Genomic DNA, 23,800 nt, shown 5'->3' on the forward strand with positions numbered 1-23,800 from the left:
ATTTATTTTTATTTTTTATTTTATTGTCTCATGTCTGGCGGAGTAGCGCTCAGAATTGTTGTCTGAGTGCGAAGAAAAAGCCCAACAGATTTACCTTTACAAGTGGAGCCTTACGGCTGACACTTTAATGCTCTGCGTGATATTTATAAAAGAAACTTTATTAAAAACTGCATTCGGATTATTTCAATTGTTACGGACACTGAGAAGGAAACAAAAAGGAAAACATAAGAAGCACGAAAGAGAGGCAGATGGGGCAAAAAGGAAAAAGGGAGAGAAGAAGAAATGAATGCAGGAGAGAAAGAAGGATGAAGAGATTACAAAACCTGCAAAAACATATGTAATAACAGCATTGTTACCAAAAAGTGCACGGTACTTATGAATGCAAGATGTATTTAGTGGTAACTGTGGCTCAATATAAAACATTTGTGTATCTGTTAACACCTGAATCTGAACACCTGTGGGTCTAAATGTGAGCGCGCTTGTGTATACAAGGTTTCTCCATAAAAATATGCAATAGCGAGTGTGAGGAGCCACAAACCTACCTCCCTGGACCTGACAGACACAGAGGAGATCCGAGCCATAGACATCCAAAGGCCCCCCGGAGCACAGGAACCCCAGGAGAACCATCGCCGGGACTACCGCAACCCCCCCCAGAGAAGAGCAGGGGATAGGCCAAGGGAAACCACCCAGCAGCCACAGTGCAGAAGCCCCAGGGAGCTGCAGAGACAAGCCCACAGGCCCCGCCAGCAGCCGCCCCACCCGAGCAAATCCAGCCATGGACCCAGAGACCCGAGACCCCGGGACACATTACTCCCCAATCAGAGGCCCGACAGAGCCTAGGGGCAACGGGCAGAGACACTAGCCACCGGCAGATTGTGTGGCTGGGAGGAAATAGGCCCCACATTTGTTGGGGGGCCTAAACTGATCCGGGAGAGGGAGCAGCAGAAGACCTAACCTGACACAAACACAGGCACACTCACCCACGCACTCAAAGTAAAGACAGACAAACAATAGATGCCTTACACTCACTCACACTGTCCATACATACTCTATACTCACAGGTCCAGGTGTCGATACCCCATAGGGGCAACCAGGACCCAGGAAGTGGTCTCCTTCCCTCCAGGGGTGGAGACAGGCAAAACGCTCCAGCACCAGCCCAGACTAGTGCCGGCACCGCCTGACCCTGAGCAATCTTGGCCCATACCCCGACCCCAGTCTCCAACAACCCCCATTGCCATCCGTTGAGGGGGCCATGTACAAAAAAGGGGTCTAATTGGTCCAAACAGCTCAATCCCCGAAAAGCTGACAAAGACACACCCACACAGCGCAAGCTCCACACACAGCTCCACACACAGCATCCCCGCCACATCCTGCCCCCGGCCACACAGCGTGCTGCGACAGCAAGGCAAGGGACCCACGCAACCCCACCCCACCCCAGCCCCATGCCAACAGGCGCAACAGGGCAGACACCATCGAGCACCGTGCCCACAACAAAACTCCTGACCCCACACCAAGATGGGACAAACTCACCCGGCAAGAGGTCCCCAGCCAGCGGCAAGCACCCGGGGCTGGCATTCCCCACCATGCCCCCCGCGACCACACAAACTCACCACATCACTGGCAGAAACTAGGGAGAAACATTAACCAGCTCAGCTCCACCATTGCTGCTCGGCCGATTCAAATGCGGGTGACCCCACATCCAAAAAGGTGGATTTAGGTGGTTTTGTCAAGATTGGAATTTCGCATTGTAGCTGGAGTTTAACATCACTTTCATGTTAAGTTTTTTTTCCACTTATTAGCTTTTTTCATAGCACAAATATACATAAACAGAAACAAATAAAATAACACATCTACACATTTTAAGAGGCTGGTGCAAAGGTTTGTATTATTTATTTATTTTTTTATTGCATTTTGATACTGTGAAAACGCTCACAATTCCCATAGAAAAGATCTAGTTTGCAATTGTAGCATGACATGGAAAGATTTTTTTCATTAGTGTGCACCAAAACCAGTTATTTGTTTGCTTGCTTTTTGTTTTTTCAGAGATATGTCAAATTGTGTTGCCAGGCTTTGTAGAAACACTAAAAGCTTTTGTTAATTATACACAAACCAAACAATGTCTGTCACATGCTGGGAGACCCATTGCTGTTTGTTGACATTAATTCAAAGTATAACTATTATAGGGGGTCCTGATTTAAAGCTACCACAGAAAATGAACCTATCTGGTCAAAACCCACAAAATCCACATCTCATCTCATATAATAATCAAAATTACACCAAATGACACAATACAATAATCTGGGTTGTCTAGGCGATCCCTTGGCTGCTCAGTCAGCTCAGCCTTCTTGTCTCTGTGGCTCTTAGATGTGCGGCTTGCTCTTATTTGTTCTTTGTGATTGTGCTCCAACTGACTCACTAATAATTGTTTTAAGGGTGGTTCTATCTGCCCGAGTAAAGGGTTCACTGGGTTTTATAAAGTTACTATACTGTTCTAAGATAATTAATTGCTTTGAATTGATAAAAACATTGTTTATTATAATTTCTACACATCAGGCCTCATAATGATAATAAACTTGGAAAGTAAAGTGTTTTTAAATGTTGTATTTTAGGTCAAGACATTTAAATATTAATTTTATTACCACAATGTAATTCAAGGTGTATACACATTTCACTAGTTTATAATTCAATTAAAACCAGTTTTGATGCAGTTCTTGTGTTTGTGTGTGTGTTTTCTTTTGTTGTTGCTTTTATACATGAATACATGCTACCAATTAGCAAACACGCATATTGCCTCTAAATGAAATGTATCATGAATATAAAAAAAGCAAAAACATCCAAATGGATAGGACTTAGCTGTTTAGTTCTGTTATTCTTTGATTGATACAGGTGTCACAAGCACTGTTTTCTTGTTACCGGTCTTTATTTGTACTCCTGGCATTATTACGAAATTTATTATACATCTTCAAATGCTCTGTGGTGCATTTGCTTGCCAGACAAGCTGCAATTTGTCTATTGGTTTGTCATATAAACCCCAGTGGGGATACTCACCAGAATAAAGTAAAGCAGAACTAAATTTGGCTTTTGTTTTGATCAGAAAATAATCTTTCTATATGGCATATCTACCATAAGTGGAAAGAAAACATTAATGTTTTCAAAAAAATTTAGGGTATTTTATTATAATCATTGTGAGGAGACTGATAAATAAGACGTGTTTTCAGGTTTATTAAAAGTTTCTTCCGTAGAAGGACCAGAGGAAACATTTGACCATGTTTAAGCAGAAATTGTTAAGCTGCAGATAGGTTTCTCTGTTTATCTAAGCTAATTTTTCTGATCATTTGAACTTATGCCCTTTTTTACCATTTATCTTAGTGTGAATGTTTTCCTTTCTCCTGTGCTAGCAAAAGGTTGTTGTATGTTGTTGGATGTATGTCAGTTGGCTTTTCTTTGATGATGATTCGAAGTGAAGACGGTAGCTTCCGGCTAATTGGGCCTGGTCTGCTCTGGTCAGCCTGACTGAACATAGTGTGGTCAGTAGATTCCTGTTAGTGTCTCATTGACCACGCAAACATGATCACAAACACATGAACATTTCCAGCTGACTGCAAAAAAACTATGCTTTCTTTAGGTTTGTGTGGGATGCCTTTCAGTTTAGTGAACATATTAACCAAAGTGTATTGGTTTTATCAGAAAAGACTTCTTTAAAACCCAAAATATTATTAGTTTCAACTGAATCTATAATGTAAATCATTTTCATAATTTGTTGAGAAAGTGGGAGAAGGAAAGAGGAAAAGAGAATAAGCTTTATAGCAGGAGATCCTAAAAAGAAGCCTTTGGGAGACAGAAAATGGAAAATGGACTAAGAAAATTGGTGAAGAAACCTGTCAGACCAGTTCATGTCTGAGCTGCTGCGAAACTGTCAGCTTTAACAGCCTTCTACAGTGAGCCAGGAAGCAGGATCGCTTTAAAACCTGGATTTCTTATCCCTGTGTCATACAGTAGCTCTCAGTGTGCCAGTGGGATTAACGTTCCAGTTTTCCTACCGTTACGGTCGCTGTGATTTGGCATCTGAGTCATCAGCCAGTCACTTTGATTGGCCACAGACCAGATTATTTGAGGCAGCAATTAATTAGCAGTGCTGATGAAGGATGGAGTAAGTAAGATTGGTATGAGAGTCTAAGAAATTTTTTTTAAGTTGTTCAGCAGGATCAAAATAGTATTCCATTTTGTTCTCACTCTTTCTTTCTTTTTATTCTTTCTTTCTGTCTTTATATATGTGGATCCTCTGAAGAAATTAAGGTGTTTGAATGTGGCATCTGAAAATATTTGGCACTGAAACCAAAATCTTGGCTGCCTTTTAAGTGACACATATTGTTCAGTCATGTGGTTGTATAAATCTCCGCATTAATTTATCCGTACGCAAATTTGTACCTCTATTTCACACTCATGTTTTGTCTCGGCATCTTTCCATTTCAGTGACCAAATTATTTCATACCCATTAAACCAGGTGTATAATTTTTTCCTTCTTTAGTTAAGTATGTTTGATGAATTATGGAGATACAGACTTGGTAGTATATAACAGTCACAGAAATGCTCAAATCTTACATATTATTTTTACCTTGTTATGTTTATAAATTATGTTATACACTTTTCAATTTATTGAAGTTCTGATTCCCATTTGGACCAATTGACTCTTATTGAAAATGAGAGATTATGACCCAAATAGCACAAAGAACTGATCCCTGGAGGAGATGACTTACCGCAGTCACATACCCATATTTCCTTATAGTAGATTATAAAAAGATTATAGAAATTTATTTTTAAACCATTGGTTGTCAAAGAGGGTTCAAAACATTTTCAAACTGGATACAGAATGACCAAATCTGCAAAACTAGGAAATGGCAAAATGATCAGTGCTCAGCTCTATCTAATAAACTAATGTAGGGCTGCCACTAATAATTTTGTTTTTCCAGTAAATCTATCAGGGCTGCACGGTGGCACAGTTTGTAGCACTGTTGCCTTGCAGCGAGAAGGTCCTGGGTTCAATTCCAGGCCGGGGGTCTTTCTGTGTGGAGTTTGCATGTTCTCCCTGTGCATGCGTGGGTTCTCACTGGGTACTCCGACTTCCTCCCACAGTCCAAAGACATGCCTGTTAGGTTAATTGATCAATCTAAATTGCCCTTAGGTGTATGAATGAGTGTGCATGGTTGTTTGTGTGTTGCCCTGCGATGGACTGGCGACCTGTCCAGGGTGTACCCTGCCTCTAGCCCATAGACTGCTGGTGATAGGCACCGTAACCCACTATGGAATAAGTGGTAGAAAATGACTGACTGGAATAAGTGGTAGAAAATGACTGACTGGAATAAGTGGTAGAAAATGACTGACTGACAGTTAATCTATCAATTGATTGTTTTATTTCTTGATTATGCGAAACTGATACCTTTCCTCCCAAAGAATTTTAACAATAAATATTTAAATTTGTTGCATACTGCAAAATCAAACATAGACTGAGATTTGCACTTTAAAGTATTACAAATACTATATGTATAATTGCCATTTCCAGTATGAAAAAAGTTAATAAAATGAATCCCTTGTTATTATGAGTGTTCAGAATCGAATTTATGAGACCAAACTGGAAATAAAAAATAAAAAAAAGGCTTAGTTAGGACCTAGGTCCAACTCCAGAGGCAAAAGAATATGTTTCTATTACAGCCTTAATTAATAATGTAATAAGAGAGACTATAATAATAGATTGTAACTATAAAATGACCTGTGCTATTATTTGTATTATTGTATGTATTGTTTAAAAGTTTGACTCAATTAATCAAATTTTTTGGGCATTTTCACATTATCTTCACAAAAAGTGACAAAAAAGGATGAAATAAAACATTTTTGGGCTTCTCAAAAAGTCTGCACGTTAGCACACACAGGCAAAGTGGTAATGAGTCAAGGGTTAAAAAGGGAAAATCATAGCAGACAGATAATGTGTCTAACCTATGAATGTAAAAAAGTATCCACGCCTCTGTTTGTCTTCTCGCCTAATGTGAAGTACTTTGGCCTTTCATAACCTTGAAAAACATAATTTTGCTCATTTGGCACTAATCAAACTTCAGTGGTGGGAACATTTAACCAAAAACTTTGCTTCGTTCCCCCATTTTCTGCTAACCAAAATACTTTATAACTCAGCTCTTGCGTGTTTTTGTTCATGAGTTGCTAAAAACACATTAAAGCTGGAGTCACAGGCATTAACATTAGCAATGACATATTATCTAATATAAAATCTTAAAGCTCACAAGAGTGAAACACAGTGTCTTGTATGTTTAAATTTATTACAACTTGTTATTTTCGTTTTGCTGCGGCGACAGTTAGACCATCCCTGTATGTGTATGGTAAATATTTATGATGAATTAGTGGGACTTGATGTCAGTGTCTTCGGTTATGGCCCCTGCTGAGCTGAGCACCCGAGTAAAGGTTTACAGTTGAATCATGTGATTATGTGTTCTGCAGATACTGGGGGCAGTGGTGTGTCATCAGTGCTCATTGTGCAGTAAAATTTGAAGCTGGAGATAATTCCTGGTTTAGCTGATTGGTTTCATTTATATGTAGATTAGTTTGAAAAAATACTTCTCTAGTTATTTTCCACTTCAGAATTACTGATATTGTAATTTTAAAACTCTAGTGCTTATCACGTTGTATGTAAACAATGTTGTAAATTTGTTTCTACCACTTTTGACTACATGTGTTGTTCGTGCGTGTTCTGGCAATTGGAAAGTTGTGAGTTCAACTTCAGCTTCAACCCCACCACATGTCAAAGTGTCATTGGGCAAGACTCTGAACCCCATGCTGTCTATAGATCTGTGCATGGTGTATGAACGTGACTTGTAGTGTAAAACGTCTTTGGGTGGTTTGTATGAGAAAAGCCCTAAATTATTTCAGTCCACTTGCTTACCTACAAAAGCCATACAAGGTATAAATATGTCTATGTCATTTTCTTGAGATAATGAGAAAATGATCTCATTGTCACAAGGAAATGAAAGTCATTGTCTCATGTTAATTTGTTAAGTCTCTCGTTATCTTGTTTATTCCATTTGTTTGCTTGTCTAAGTGGCAGACTGCAAGGCCTGTAGTTGAATCCTAAATGCTACAGATAACATTTAGTTTTAGCCTCTCTTTGTTGGGTCTGGTATAAACCTTAACGGAGATGAAGGTGAAGATTTCTCTATCTTGATAACCATCTGTTATCTTGATAACCTTCTGTTGAGCAAGGCTGCAATGAAGGTTTCACATGACAATGAGAGATTAATATTTTATAGCCAATTTAGTACAAAATATGTAGTTTACGAGTAAAACGTAAATGCAGCATCATGGACTGTCTGCATGAGTAGTCACAAAAGTTTGGGAGACGGTGTGTTTCATTCAATAAGTAGTATGATGGATACATTTGACCAACATTCTTCATCTGCCAGCACTTTGGTGAAATAAAAATGTGTAATTTGTGTTCTTTAGCTGTGGTAGTAATTGTGATCTAATAACTTGAACTTGTGTTTCTCTTTCAGAAATACAAGGAGTTTGAGCGGGCAGTGAGGGTGGAGGAGATTGATGGGTTGCGTCTGGTGAAGAGGCTGGCTAAGAACATGGAAGAGATGTTTCACAAGAAAGCCCAGGCTATGAAGGTACTGAATCTGCATCATGTTCTCTCAGTAACAGTTAGCAACGCTTCTTGCCTGTCAGATATCTTTTTTAAATCATATTTTAACTGCTGCTACTTATTATTCTGTTGCCGTCCTGGATGTGTGCCTAAAGGGGTGGTACACAATAATATTTAAACCTGGTACTTGGTATTGAATATGTATTTATTGTAAATGCATTTCCAGATGTCAAAGTATGAGGAGTAAAGTTTTTAAACCAACCATACATGCAGATTTTTTAGGCTTGCGATGTGAATAATGCACCAGTATTTACTGTTAAAAAACATGTATTAGCATTTTTGTTATTGAGCAGGTGCAATGTTGCAACACTTGCATACTGAAGGAGTGCGTGAAAGAAGAAAAATCCCATTGGTCTAAACCTGTTTTCTGTAAATCAGTTTGACAATTTCAGCAACGTTTAAAAGATTCTTAAACTTTGTTATTCTGAACACACTGGATAAAATCCAAGACAGTTTTGGGGCAACACACATCATAGGAGGGCATACAAAGGAGTCCAGTCTAGATAAGTATGGAGAAATGTTTTGATTGAATTTTCCTCCTTTCATTATCTAAAGGACAAATAAGAAATTTTGCTTTATAATACAGTCATTTTAAAATTCAATTATATTCAAATTACCTGCTTTTTTGTTGATTTGCCACAGTACACTTTGATTTCAACATTTTAATCAGTATTTTGGTTTGGATTTTTAGCGGTATGTTTTGGTTGGACTTACTGACCGAGCGCACACACAAAGCAAAATAAAAAAAAGACAAATTACACTGGTTTTTTGGTGTCCAGACAAATTTAAAATCAGGTTGAATTGCAGTTGTGGTTCGTAAACAGTATGTTTAAAGTGGCAAAGAAGAAAAAAATAAAACTGCAATTTTTGGGGGATTTTTGTACTTTTATTTATTTAATGATACTCCTGTTTTTTTTTTACAGGAGTTTTAAATCTTAAATGTCTTTTAAATAAGACCTGTTTAGAGAGTTTAGAAAGTTATGATCAATCTATGATTTTTTTTACTGTCATGGAGTTACACATTTTCCACTTATATATTTTCCCCACTTGTGTTTTAATTCTTATGCTATTGTGTAGTGTTTGTTTAAAGTGTGCTTGGTTATTTAGCATTTAATTCTAGAAAACAAAAGTCTTCTGTAAAAGGCTTAGACAATACAGCAATACATTTTGAAGTTGCTCTTATTCCATGTTGTCTTTTTGTGCTAAACTATTTTGAAATAAACACAAAATTGTGCTCAGTGTAATTTTTGTGCAGTAAAATAGCTAATGAGCCCATGATAAATACCTGCTACTCAGCATTACCTTTTGTTTTTAAAATACTTGAATGTTTCCTTCTTTTCTATTCATCTGTTTTTGTTACTTCACACAAATATGTTAACTTTGAAAATCAGCCAATTTATCCCCCTCCTTTACACACACAGATACATACGTGCGTGCGTGCGCGTGTGTGTGTGTGTGTGTGTCAGTGTTGTAACAGGTGTCCACAGTGCTCTGGCTCTCTGGCTGCAGCTCCTGCTTCAGGTGATAGATCCTATCAGGACAACATGGTGCTGTTGGAAGAAATTGGATTTCTCTGTGACAGTCTGATCAAGGATAGAAACTGAAAAAAGCAAAAAGTGAGACAGAGGGGCACAGATAGTGGCAAAGCACTTCAATGGTTCAACTTGCTTTTTTCAGGGCATGTGTTCTCTTTTAGAGTTATGTCAGAAAGTGTAAGCTTTTAGTTTAAGTCTCAGATATACAAGTGTGCACCTAAATATTGACATTAATATGAGACTTTCAGACTCAAAGTTCTTGAGCTTCCCTGTTGAGTTGACAGAGCAACTATTAAAGAGTTCACGTCAGGCTTGCAGACATTGAGAGCCTTGTGTACTTTTTGCACTCTAATTCCCCTTTTCCACTGGTTCTATTTTGGGTGGCTCCACTCCACTTGGCCCACTTTGCAAGCGTTTTCATTACTGTTTTTTATGTAACAGTACAAACTTTTTTCTTGCCTCCTCCTGGGCAGGTATGACCGGGGTTGAGCAGGGACTACATGTGACATGAACAGACTGCTGTTCACTGATTGGTCATGGGACCAAGAGAAATGACAAGATTTTCGAAGAGGTAGTACAGGGAAAAGTTAATAAAACCCAAGAGTGACTACAGTAAGATTAAGGATTGCAATTGCTGGAGCGGGTCGAATCGAAATATTATGATTTACAAATCATAAACCTGGACACCATGTCAGTTATCTGATCAGCATCGCTCCCTATAAACATTTTTCAGGAGTGTCCTACTGGTAAAACAAAGCAGGGCACACCCACAACTTGCTTGGTGGACTATATATCATTGCCTCGGGATTCCCCAGAAAAAGCTGGATAGAGTCACTGGCGAGAAGAATGTCTGGGTTTCCCTCCTGAACATGTTATCGCCTTGACAAGAGCCCTTCAAAGTGTTAAACCCTGGTAATGGGATGGTACGGTTAGCTCTCCAAAATACCTGCCTGAATGCCAGTTAACTGAAGCTATATTTCATGGGGCTTGTTTGAATTCAGATGTGTGCACAGTTTTGTGGGTTTAGTGAGAAATGCCCTTCTGTCACAAAGACAGATGAAATATTTTGAATAGCAGAATCACATCAAAGAAATAAATATAGGAGGTAAAGGCTTAACCCTTGTGTGGCAGGACTTCACCTAACTTCAATTTTGCTAAATTTCTGGTTTTTCAATAGTAATGAGTTGGTAGCTTTAAAAATGTAACAGATTCTTACATGACTTCCATTCTCTTTTTTTTCCCATCTTGGTCTAATTTCCCATTGCTTTTATTACTGAAATTCAAATCAGTCAGGCCTGGCATGCACTCCTTTTAGCCTTCCTTAAGCATCCCTCTCCTCTTTGTCTGTCTTTGCTCTCTCTGCTCCGTCTTTCCCCATCTCTCTGCTTTTTTTCCCCAAAGTATATGTGACGCCTCAGCGATTCAATTTCCGTGCAGTCACTCTCCCCTGCCTGTCATTGTGGCTTTATCTCCTCGTTGATCCCCCCCACCCTCTTATCGCCCACCGCCACCTGCTACGAGACGGCGGTCTCTGGTGCTGTAAGAGGGAGCACCTGTGAATGAGTGCAGTATGTTCATTGATGTGGTCGCTATTTAATTGGGCCGAAGACTGAGTATTTATGACTTTTGTGTGTTAACATTGTGCTTTTTAATTTGGAAAGAATTTTATCACCATTAACAATAACTCAGTCCCATTAAGTGTAATAGTAATTCAAAAATGTTAGCAAGCGTATTATTGTTAGTATCAGGGTTCTTACCCTTTTTTCAAAATTCCATACTTATTCAGAGTTAAATTTCCAGAGTTTTAGTTTTTTTTTCGTCTTTTTTGTATTGATGGATGAATGGATGGAACTTTGTGGTAATGTGGAATTGAATAGAGTTTGGAGATACAGATACTTTTCATATTCGACGACTGTAGCCTCCGTATATGGGGTGCATGCTCTACTGCTACACCACGCAGTGCCCCATTGATCCAATACCACTTTGATTATATTCATGGCTGCAGGTAAAGTGAGGTTCTCTGCAATGGGATGGGGCTTCCTTAACTTTACAGCACTATTTGCTGCCAGTGAAGAAGCAAGCCGGATTTCAGTTGCATTACACGGTATTAGAGTATCAATATACCTCTGACAGTCTGTTGATTTCTTTTTACCAAATTTTGCCCACTAAAACCAGTTGGAATCTAAAACAAAGTGTATTTACATGTATCTTTTGTGACATTATGACCACCTCTCTAAACTTTAGGAGGTCTCTGTTTAACAATCAAAAAAGCACTGACCAGTTAGGTCACAAAAGAACAACATTTGGGGGTAACCTGGAAAGTATGTCGACAACAGTAGATCCTTGTCATGTGTGGGGTGCGTTCTAGATTTCCACACATCCTGTCACAGTTCATTACATTGAAATCTGTAAAGTTTGGAATCCAATGCCCATTTTCCATGGGCTCTACTTAGCGCGTTTTGCGACCATTTCCATTACTGGCTTTTCCGGTCCAGTATTGGCTTTTGTGGTACCTGCTCGTCAGCAGGTTCGCATCGTGGCTGAACAGGGCCGAAATGGTAGGTGAACTGACTGCTGTTCATTGAATGGCCATAAGCTTGGTCAGCTCTGTGTCAGTAGCATGAGAAAGTGTTCACTGCGGTAGCTCAAAGAATATATTATGACAAGTCACAGATTTTACCGCACACCGCAGTGCCAGGAAAAGCTCAAAAAACACGAGTGACTACAGAAATATTAAGAACCGCAATAGCCAAAGCGGGTCAAACCATGGTGGTGGTTTCGAAAACAATTTTGGAGGACATGGTATCAGGAATCCGGGGGTTTGTGTTCTGTGTGCATAATAATCTTTAATATCTCAACACAAACAACAGTTTTAATGACACAAATCAGCACAAACGAAGTACTAACCTTTCTGCCTATTTGGCTGAATATTTTATGTAGGTGGGGGCTTAGCTTCACTCAGCTATCCTTCCCTCTTTTACTGTCAGAGCTGCTGGAAAAATTTCACACAAGTTGAAAGTGGTAAATGGCAAGAAATGGTAAAGGCATTGTTATCAAAGTTGAAAGGCGTGGAGCTATTATAATGCCCTCTTTGAAGTCAAGCAGTGCTGTGTTTCATGTGACTAACACACTTCAGAGCAGCGTGGATGCCATGCTTCTAGCACTGTTTCTCCTGTAATGTCATTTGGTCTGTGCTCTGTACCTGCTGATATCATTTACCTGTGGCAGCCATATGTCTGTAGTCATCAGCATGATTGTCACTGTGGAGAGTGGAAAAGTTGTTTCTGTTGTACTTTATGTTAATATTAAAAGATGCACATGGGATTTTAAAAGAAATGTGTGAAAAGCCTCATGTGAACATCAGTTTCCATTGCCCAAAGTGCACTTTGAATTTCTGTCATTAGCAATTAAAAAGTCTTCAGGAGATTATTTTAAATGGTATTTAGTTTCTAAAATTCACTGATGTTTTGTTTTCCCATTTTGTACGACTCAATTCTCATTTTAGAATTTTAGGCCTGAATTTGCATCAGTCATGGTTTCAAAATACAAGCTGTTTTGTGGTTTCGGGGTACCTGCTCATCAGCAGGTCCCATCATTATTATTAGTAATATGCTTATTCCCATCATTTCTGTATTTAGTTAACTTTTTTTTTAACTTAAGATAAACCTAAAAAAGAAATATTGTCAATTTGACAGATAATCTGCATCACAATTTTGATCAAATCCAGCAGATTGTTTTTTATTTTTCATTAAAACTACAAGTTAATTTTGACCTAAAACTTTGCATTTAAACTTTATGTTCTAGGTTAATGTGCCAAACTGTATCCAAACGTTCACCTACATGTATGGATAATTTAACATAACTGCAATGAAGCTATTCTATTCTACACTTAGACAAAAATTCTCAGAAACGTAATCAAAGCGAATTCTGATTAATTTTCATTTCTTTTTTCTGTTTGTATATTGATAATAAGGGCTTCTTCCCCAATTTGTGCCACTTTTTTTCAGGCAGATGCAACTAAACCACTTAAGAAAGAGAAATAGCTACAAGCCAATTGAATTCAAAGAGCACAGTTAAAATAAACTAATATTGGGGAGCAAATGGAATTTATTTATTTTATTAGTTTTTCTTTAAAGATGAGCCCCCAACCCCCATTTTTGCTTCGAGGGAAGCTGATAATATTTTCGCAATTTCTGGGACTGGAAAGGAAGCCTAAGTGGTGTTTAGGTTGCATCCCTCATTCATTATATAATCCTTAAATCTTTCTTTATTGCACTACCTGGTCAAATAAGTCTAATTACAGCTGCAATGTTTAGATAAATGTCAATATGAACCAGCATCTCAGAGGAATGTTTATAGCACCTTGTTGAATCTGTGCAATAAAGACTTAAGGCAGTTCTGAAACCAAATGTACATCCAACCTGGTACTAGCAAGATGTACCTAATATAGAGGTTTAAAAATGTGGGGAACGGTTTTAAAATTCTGCAGCCTTAAAGTGCTATTGAGTGTTAGTCCTTTTTTCTCTGAAAATTTAAAAGCAGTTTGATGGAGCTCGGTTGAGAATTTCATATTTCCTTCGGTCAGCAAAACTACGAAATATCAACTATTGATTACAAGGACTTCAAGTTTCCCGTTCACCTCTTTGTCTCTGACTCTGTATTATGCTCTGCCTACTTGGCTTGAACCCAATCTAAATCTGTTAAACAGAGGAAGTAAAGTGTCAGAGAGCACTCTCCTATTTTGTTGATGCTGCACCCTTCCTTGGCTCCTATGAGAATATTAATTGCTGTCCCTAGTACTATTGATGGGCTGACCCAAGCCAACCCATCTTTAACCTTTGGCAGAACCAAGACCCAAACGACCTTCCCTGCTACTGTAGGAGGCCAAACCTTACATAGTATTTGCTGTTACAACCAAAGAAAAGCTGTACATCAGCAAGTTGTCGATGTAGATTTACTTGAAATTTTGCAGCTATTTTATATAGTGGCTCCTATGCCTACCAACAGTACAAATGAATTTAGCTGAGTATTCAGTTCCTGATCTTGATCAATGATGTGTTGTTTTTAAGTTGTGTTATTAAGTAGAGAATTTTCTTTCAAAGAACTTACTGAGGATTAGTTTACTTCTATGCCAATCTTTACCCATATTTCTTACATGTAAACCACATATTTTATACCCATGTACTTTAACTTTATCAGCATGTTTCTTGTTAATCTTAAGTATTCTAATGAGCTATATTCAAAACAATGCTTAGATCTGACATAAACGTTGATTTACCTCTGAGGAGATGCGTCTAACATTGATGCATCTCCTTAACTATGATGCCAAAAATCAGCTCAGCACAGAAAGCTTGATAATTTAACATAATACAAGCTACTACAAACATAAGAAAAGTGAAGGAAACACAACAACATGCCTTTAATACATTCATAATTGCTTAAATACTTATTTCCTGAAGATTTTACTCTTTTTGTATTGATTGTTATTTTGATCCCAGTTTGGGCATATGACAGATTATGACTTCTGACAAAACCCAAAATAAAAGAGCAGACTTCTGCAGGTAGATATTATTTATTGGAGACACATAGTCAGCAGATTAAGTGAATTGTAAAAAATTGCCAAAAGTTATCAGTTGTCAAAGCATATACAAAACATCCCCAAGGCGGGGACAAACGGATTCATGGTTAGTACATAAAGTCTTGTGGAAGACAACTGCTTTTCCTATCTGATAAAGTTAGGAGCAAATAAACTAAACCTCAAAAGAGAAAATCTACTCCTAAATGTTCAGGGTTCCCCTTAACTGATCGGAGTTGCCCAGCAAACTACATCCTCAAACAGGAAAAGACGTTTAGACAAAGTTAAGCTGCATTCAAAATACAGTTGTCCACTAAATCAGCAGCAGCCAAGACTGCTGGGTAGGCATTTATATGGGGCTGTTTAGAACTCTGCCTGATGGGCTCCTGTTCTGGGTTACCCTGGTAGAACATTGAGATTCAGGTCACTACCCTCAGAAAAGTGTTGAGTCAAAGCTTAATGTGCTGCGCAAAAAGAAAGCAAGAGGCGTTGGTACTGGTCAATAATGTATGTGAACCAATCTACCTCTCCTTTTCTGACAGCTGCTTTTAGCATAGCTCAGCTGCACATGACAACCTCTGGAAAGTTTGACGGATTTATTGCTGCATCCATAATGAATAGCAGTTGCTAAGGTCATTGATGTCAGCCCTCAGGAAATCCTCTACACAGTAGGTGAGGTGCACAAACAACAATAAACCAATCAGGCTGACAGCTAAATGAGGGGGATTGTTGATGATCTTTGGAAAGAGTAAACAAGAGAGTCAATTTATGGGCAAAACATAATTACAAGATGTCAGATAATGAAAGGAGGTAGATGAGTACAAATGTCACAAAAATGAAATGGATAGTAAAAGTAGGTGGGATTAAAGAATGATGTAAAGTGAACAGAAACTGTGTTTAATTAAAGTGAAAGGCTTTGCTTTTGTTTAGCTTTAAAAGTAGGGGAAAAAAGGTGGTGTGGTAATTATTAATTTAGCCTGTTAACAAGAAGGTTTCAGGCTCAAGCTTTTACTACACAGCCGTTCTCTCCTACAAAAAAAAAAACAATGTTTGGCCCCTCACAACGCTCTTCTGTTTTGTCTTTTTTGGTACACGTAAATGTTTCGGAGCATAACACACGTTTGAATATCAAACAAAAATAACCTGAGTAAATACATAAGCTATTTCTATGCAATTAATGAAATTGTATGATTTCGTTAATTAATTAACAAAAGCTACCCACACCAACCTGACCTTATGTGAAACAGTTATTGTCTGCTAAACCTAATGAGTAATTGTGCTACCCTTGCCTGTGATGACCATTAAGCACTTGTGATTACTGGCAATCAATCTTTTACATCCCTGTTGAGGAATTTTTGCCTACTGTTTTTGACAGAATATATTTTTCACTACAATGAAGATATTTGAGCATGACCCCCCTCCTTTGAGGTAACATCACAGTATTTCATCTCATCTTTTAGTAAGTAGAACTCATCGTTCCATTACATCAAGTGCACTTCCCAAAGAAGCAAAGCAGCACCAGACCATCACACCACCACTGTCATATTTAAGTGTCGTTATAGTTTTTGCTTTGAAATGCTGTGATAGTTTTATGGCAGATGTAACGAGACACACTCCTTACAAAAAGCACTTTTTTTCTATTTATTACACAGAATAGTTTATCATAAGTCAAGGACAACCCACCTCTTGTTCCTGTTTCTTAGTTCTCAGATGGACTCACCTCCTTCTCGCATTCATATTCTTGAGCTCCTTCATGTGCTCTCCCAAAATACGTTGAGCCCTAGTACTGTTCCTCTAGGACTCCTCCTAGGGTTCCGGCGGCCCCCAGCTTAGCTCTTCAGGGCTCTTCCGAAGGTTCCAGCGGACCTGGCAGCAACGTTTAGACCTCCACCTTGGCTTCCAGCGTTCTCTGGACCAGCTTCTAGAGCTCCACCTTTGGTTCCAGCACTCTGTGGACCTGTCGTCAGAGCTTCACCATGGGTTCCAGCGCTCTGTGGACCAGTCTCCAGAGCTCTTCCGTAGGTTCTCACAGTCTCCTGGCCGACCTCCAGACCTCTACCACTGGCCTTCAGACATCCCGGTAATTGGCTTAGCTTCTAAGACTCCTCCATCTCAAGCTCCAACCAATCTTTCACCAGTCTTGCTGTGTGTATTGGTGCATTGTCATCCTGATACACGGCACCGCCTTCAGGATATAATGTTTGAACCATTGAATTCACATGGTCCTCAAGAATGGTTCGGTAGTCCTTGGCAGTGACACGCCCATCTAGCACAAGTATTGGGTCAAGGGAATGCCATGATATGGCAGCCCGAACCATCACTGATCCACCCCCATGCGTCACAGATGTGCCAGCAGAACGTGCACCAACAATTTGTCCTCTTTTGAACTCTGGTATGTCACCCATAATGTTGTGTGCATTTCAATATTTTGAGCAAAACTGTGCTCTTACCCTGCTAATTGAACCTTCACACTCTGCTCTTACTGGTGCAATGTGCAATCAATGAAGACTGGCTACCAGGCTGGTCCAATTTAGCCATGAAACCTCCCACACTAAAATGACAGGTGTTTCAGTTTCATTGTCCAACCCCTGTATTTGTGAGGGTATATAAATACATACCCAGAAGTTAAAATTTGACTAAATCAAAGACAGAATTTTTTACATTATGTGAAGAATCGAAGCTATGTAGTGTAGACATGATCAGCAGAACTTTATACTCATTGTAAGATACAACTTTGGGATTTCTAACCCATCAAATGTAATCACCACTGCAAGTGTTTTTATCTTTGTGCCTTTAGCTTTTACCTCATCTCCTGCACTGAAGGAATATTAAAGTGTACATTTGTATTCAAACAGGTGTGTTTTCAAGTACAACAGGGCCGGCCTCTCTGACTATCAGCCTAATTACTGCTTTCATCTCGTAAGCCCAAACTTCAGCAGAACAACTACAGACGAAAAGTAATTTCCTCTCTTCTAATCTGCACCATACGCTCTAGCAGGGCCACTTGTTGATAAAAGCACGTGGCAGGTTTATTTAATGTATGTGAGAAACACATATAATGTGAAGCAGCCAGCAAACAGCAAACATTTACAAAAAAAGCTAACACATTACCTGGACTGTTCAGGTAACGTGTTAGCTTCAGTGAGTAGTATCTATTTACTGGTAATCTGATTTTTCAATTGAAAAAAATACCTACTAGGATTGAAGTCATTTTACCCTAGAGATTAAGCTCTAGTTTTGCTGCATGCTGAGTTAGACTGCTTGAATAGTATGCTAATATAACACCTAATCTGTGTGTCTAAATATTCATTAGATTAGATTAGAACACATTTAATTATAATCATATTCCTGACTGCAATCCTTCTAAGCATGTAATGCTAGTGACAGCATGTTGGATTTGTTCTTTTTATAAAACATAGCTTCTTCTAATTTTCCCCTTCTTGTAATCGATCTCAACAGTTACGTGAATGTCTAAATTGTTATAAAATTGTTTTGTCCTTGGACTAATCTTTCTGCAAAAATTCAGGATATTTTTAACTGAATTGAAAGCCTAAACTTAGATATATTATCATGCTTTATTTATACATGTACATTGTTACTAAATGTCTTTCTAGTCCGGATTTGCTCTTATATAACATGTTTGGTACTCTAAAAAAAGTTAAAGATCAAGAAGAAAAACTGCATGCTTAAACATTATAATACAATGAGAAACAAAGAAAGTTACAATTTTTTATTAAAAGAACCTTGAGCAAAATGTCCACTCAGGCAACAAAATAGAGCTAATTTCCCCAAACTTTTACAGTCCACCAGAAAATCGACTTTTTGTGTTCCGTTTATTTGAATTGAATTAAAAACAAATCAGTGGTTCATCTATGACAGATGGCGGTGGTTGGGCATGCTGATCATGTGTCTTCCTTTGTGTCGCGTATTCTGGTTGCACTGGTCCGGCTGGTCTGCTCTTTTTTTGGCGGTGGGGCCGCAGTCTTGGTTGATGCTGCGCACGCTTCCAGCTGGCTCCTTTTTGTTGTGAGTTGGTGACTCCTTCGGGCTGGGGATTGGGGCTTGAGGGTTTGGATGGTTCCCTGGGGGGACTGGGGGTGTTGGTCCTGGTTTTCGGTCTGTTCTCGGGCCTGGTCCCTGTCCCTAGCCTTTCGCCCGATGGATGTGCCTATGCCTCCCTCCCTTGTTGGAACTCGGCGAACGGGGGTGCCTATTGGGGTCAGCTGGGGAGCTGGCTCCCTGGGAGAGCATTTTGCCCCCCAGTCCTTCCCTCCCCATCCTTGGACACCTCCCTCCGCCCACTCCATCACACTACCACTCATGTAGGGCCTTGGGGTGCAGGTGCGTCATTGGGGTGCCACAAGGGATTTCCACCTTTGCGGTCCCATGACAGCCTGTACCCCAATTTTATTTTACAACTTAGACACTCATTTATAACATTTTCATGGCATTCATATGTAGGGCATTGGGTGTAAGTGCGCTCAATGGCACAAAGAGGGAAAGTATTTTATTAGCCTATCCTCTACTGCTTGCGCTCACCTCTAAGGATTAAGTTGCATGTAAACATTTAGTGTTCTGGGTGAGGTGGAGGGGGCATGGCAGACCCTCTTCCCCACCCATTTTTCTTTTTAAATGCACACTACAACAACACGCATCAACACCACATTTGAGCGGGTGGAGGTAGGTTCGGGGTCTTTTCTCAACCTCGTTTGCTGTTTGCCATCTGGGGTCGGAGGCCGGGAGAGGGAGCGGGCCTTCTGGTCGAGATCTGGGCTGGAGTTGAGGTTCGGCTCTTGGGGGTTATCTGGTGCTGGCTCTTCGGCCCTCTCGGGATAGTTTGGATTGCCTTGGATCTCGGTCCCTTGTTTTGGTGCCCGGTCCATCGGTTGTGGAGGCATCAGGCTCCGGCGAGGGGGTCTTGGCCGGGTGGTGTGCAGTGTTGAGTGAGATGTGGCTTCGCTTTGATGGAGGGGCTTGCCAGCTTGCTTGGTGCGGTGGGGTGTGCTGTGCGGGAGGGTGGGTGGCCGGCATCCAGGCACTCCTCCGGGGTTTGAGTGTGGGGTTGGCGAGGTGCCCTGTCCTTGGCGTGCTGTGGTGGCCTTCCTCCAATGCTGCCTTCTGTGGCTCTTGCCCCTGGCCGGGCACAGGGCTACGGTTGGCAGTCAGGTGGGTTGGGCGGTGGAGCATATCTTGTGCGGCTGATGAGATGTGCTTGGCCTGGAGTGGTTGGCTTGCCCGGCCCGGTTACCCGGCTGGTGGATGTTTCCCTCTCACGGACTGATGGGCTGGGGCTGCTGACATTGGCCGAATGGTTGAGTAGGCTTGGGGGTGTGCTGCTCTGCTGGCTGTTGTGTCTGGGGGGGGATCAGGGTGGTGGGCTAGGGGGTGGCGTGGGGGACTGCATCGTGAGGGGTTGTGTCCTCTTCTTGGATGCGGGGTCACCGGCATCTGGATCGGCTGAGTGGCAATGGTAGAGCTGAGCTGGATAATGTTTCTACCTGGGCTACCGTTTCAGTGGCAGTGATATGGTGTGTCTGTGTGGTTGCGGGGGTGGGGTGAGGGTCGCCGGCCTCGAGTGCTTGCCGCCTGGCGGGGACTTCTTGCCGGGTGAGTTTGTCCCGTCTGTGTGTGGGTCAGGGGCTTGCTGTGGGAGGTGATTAATGGCGTTTGGGTTCAGGGGCATGTGTTCGATATCTGTGTCCTGGTTGGGGGTGGCCTAGTGGGGATATTCATATTGGGTTCATTGGGGGTGGAGGGCTCATGGGGTTGGGATCAGAACTCATTGGGGGTTGGGACTATTTAATTCCGTGGCGGCTCTGGTTGGCGGGCTTGTTTGGACCATGTAGACCCTTCTTTTGTACATGGCCCCCTCCCCGGATGTGGGTGGTCGTGGCGGGGGGTCGGGGTCCGGGCCGAGGTTGCTCAGGTTCAGGCACGAGCCCTGAACCTGGCTAGCCCAGACCAGGTTCAGGTGCTGGGCCGGTCTGCCTGTCTCCACCCCCGGAGGGAAGGGGACCAGCTCCTGGGTCCGGGGGCTGGTTGTCCCTATGGGGTATCGGCACCTGGACCTGGAAGTATGGGTGGGGTGGAGTATGTATGGGGAGTGTGAGTGAGTCCACGACGTCCATTGTTGTTTGTCTTTACGTTGGGTGTGTGGGTGTGAGTGTTTTTATGTGTACGCATGAGGGTGGGAATGTGTGATTGTGACTGTGTGTGCCTGATTTTTGTGTCAGGTTGGGTCTTGGGCTGCTCCCTCTCCTGGATCAGTTTAGCCCCTCATTTAATGTGTATCTCTGCCTGCCGGTATACTTGTGGTTCTCGGTATCTGGGGCTGGGTGCTTTGATGTGTGCTGGCTCACTCCTGGTGGCTGCTTGCTGGGGCCTGGACCCCTAGCCTTGGTCGGGCCTCTGCTTGGGGAGTGATATGTCCTGGTGTCTCTGGTCTCTGGGTCCATGGCTGGATCTGCTCGGGCGTAGACGGCTGCCAGCGGGACCTGTGGGCTCATCGCTGCTGCTCCCTGGGGCTCCTGCACTGTGGTGCTGGGTGGTTCCCCTGGGATTCTCCCCTGCTCCTCTCGGGGGGTTACGGTAGTCCCGGCGGTGGTTCTACTGGGGTTCCTGTGCTCTGGGGGGCCTTTGGATGTCTGTGGCTCAGGTCTCCTCCATATCTGTCCCGGGTCCAGGGAGCCGGGTCTGTGGCTCCTCACACTCACTATTGCATATTTTTATGAATCAGAATCAGAATCAGAATCAGAAAAGCTTTATTGCCAAGTACGTTTTTGGACATACAAGGAATTTGTTTTGGCGTAGTCGGTGCAATACAGTACAAATTAAACAGTACAAACATATCTACAATATAATATAAATATAAGTGCACAGTTTTAAGTGAGTGAGAGTAAATATAGAGCAGTATAAGATGCAAGAGCAATACAACAGTGCAGGTGATCATTGTGCAAGTAAAGCAGTGCAAGTAAGCAGGAGTCCAAGCTGAGCGTTAATGTAACGCATAGAGTTACAGGTTACAGGTGTCCTGTCAGCAAAAAAAGGGGGGGTGTGGGGGAAAGGGGGAATGTCAGGGTGGTTTCCGGGCTTTGTTAACCAGGCTGGTGGCAGATGGGAAAAAACTGTTCTTGTGGCGTGAGGTTTTGGTCCGGATGGACCGCAGCCTCCTGCCAGAGGGGAGGGTCTCAAAGAGTCTGTGACCGGGGTGGGAGGGATCAGCCAGAATCTTCCCTGCCCGCTTCAGGGTCCTGGAGGTGTACAGTTCCTGGAGCGACAGTAGACTGCAGCCAATCACCTTCTCAGCAGACCGAATGACACGCTGCAGCCTGCCCTTATCCTTGGCTGTAGCAGCGGCGTACCAGATGGTGATGGAGGAGGTGAGGATGGACTCAATGATGGCTGTGTAGAAGTGCACCATCATAGTCTTTGGCAGGTTGAATTTCTTCAGCTGCCGCAGGAAGAACATCCTCTGCTGGGCTTTCTTGATGAGGGAGCTGATGTTTGGCTCCCACTTGAGATCCTGGGAGATGATGGTTCCCAGGAAGCGGAAAGATTCCACAGTGTCAATTGTGGAGTCACAGAGGGTGATGGGGGCAGGTGGGGCTGGGTTCTGCCTGAAGTTCACAACCATCTCCACTGTCTTTAGAGCGTTGAGCTCAAGGCTGTTCTGGCTGCACCAGTCCAACAGATGGTCCACTTCCCATCTGTACGCGGACTCGTCACCATCAGAGATGAGTCCGATCAGGGTGGTGTCGTCCGCAAACTTCAGAAGCTTGACAGACTGGTGACTGGAGGTGCAGCTGTTGGTGTACAGGGAGAAGAGCAGAGGAGAGAGAACACAGCCTTGGGGGGAACCGGTGCTGATGGTCAGGGAGTCAGAGACGTGCTTCCCCAGCCTCACGCGCTGCTTCCTGTCAGACAGGAAGTCAGTGATCCACCTGCAGGTGGAGTCGGGCACACTCAGCTGGGAGAGCTTCTCCTGGAGCAGAGCTGGGACGATGGTGTTGAAGGCAGAGCTGAAATCCACAAACAGGATCCTGGCATAGGTTCCTGTGGAGTCCAGGTGCCGGAGGATGAAGTGAAGGGCTAGGTTGACTGCATCATCTACAGACCTGTTGGCTCTGTAGGCAAACTGCAGGGGGTCCAGGAGGGGGTCGGTGATGTCTTTTAGGTGTGAGAGCACAAGGCGCTCAAAGGACTTCATCACCACAGAGGTCAGGGCGACGGGTCTGAAGTCATTAAGCCCTGTGGTCCTTGGCTTCTTGGGAACAGGGACGATGGTGGAGGACTTGAAGCAGGCTGGCACATGACATGTCTCCAGTGAGGTGTTAAAAATGTCTGTGAAGACTGGAGACAGCTGATCAGCGCAGTGCTTCAGGCTGGCTGGTGAGACAGAATCCGGACCAGCAGCTTTCCGGGGGTTCTGTCTCCTGAAGAGTTTGTTGACGTCCCTCTCCTGGATGGAAAGAGCCGTCCTCGGCGTGGGTAGGGGGCTGGTGGGGGTTGGAGGTGCCAAGGCCCCTCTTGAGGTTGGGGAGGTGGGGGTGGTGGATTGTGGCTGCAGCTGTTGGGGGGCGTCGTGGGAGATGGTTGCAGGACTGTCCCTTTGTCTTTCAAAGCGGCAGTAGAACTCGTTCAGGTCGTTGGCGAGGCGTCGGTCGTTGATGGAGTGGGGGGCTTTCGGCTTGTAGTTGGTGATTTGCTTGAGCCCTTTCCAGACAGACGCAGAGTCGTTGGCTGAGAACTGGATTTGGAGCTTCTCAGAGTACAGTCGTTTGGCCTCTTTCACTGCCTTGCCAAACTTGTACTTAGCCTCTCTGTATATGTCTTTGTCCCCACTCCTGAAGGCCTCTTCCTTATCCAGTCTTAACCTTCTGAGTTTAGCTGTGAACCAGGGTTTGTCGTTGTTGTAACTCACCCTGGTGCATGATGGTACACAGCTGTCCTCACAGAAGCTGATGTAGGAAGTCACAGCCTCTGTGT

General features: G+C 42.4%; 1 protein-coding gene across 2 annotated transcripts in view; it reads left to right on the top strand.

Moving 5' to 3' along the window:
* The window catches only part of cacna2d3a (calcium channel, voltage-dependent, alpha 2/delta subunit 3a), a 189,151-nt gene that overhangs the window by 27,157 nt on the left and 138,194 nt on the right, over positions 1–23,800 (top strand). For both annotated transcript variants that reach the window (XM_047372268.1, XM_047372278.1), the window contains exon 3: positions 7,554–7,670. In XM_047372268.1, the coding sequence (XP_047228224.1) occupies positions 7,554–7,670 (117 nt within the window). The remainder of the gene's footprint in view (positions 1–7,553; positions 7,671–23,800) is intronic.

This window comes from Girardinichthys multiradiatus, chromosome 1 (assembly GCF_021462225.1).
Source record: "Girardinichthys multiradiatus isolate DD_20200921_A chromosome 1, DD_fGirMul_XY1, whole genome shotgun sequence".
Classification (NCBI taxonomy): Eukaryota; Metazoa; Chordata; class Actinopteri; order Cyprinodontiformes; family Goodeidae; genus Girardinichthys; species Girardinichthys multiradiatus.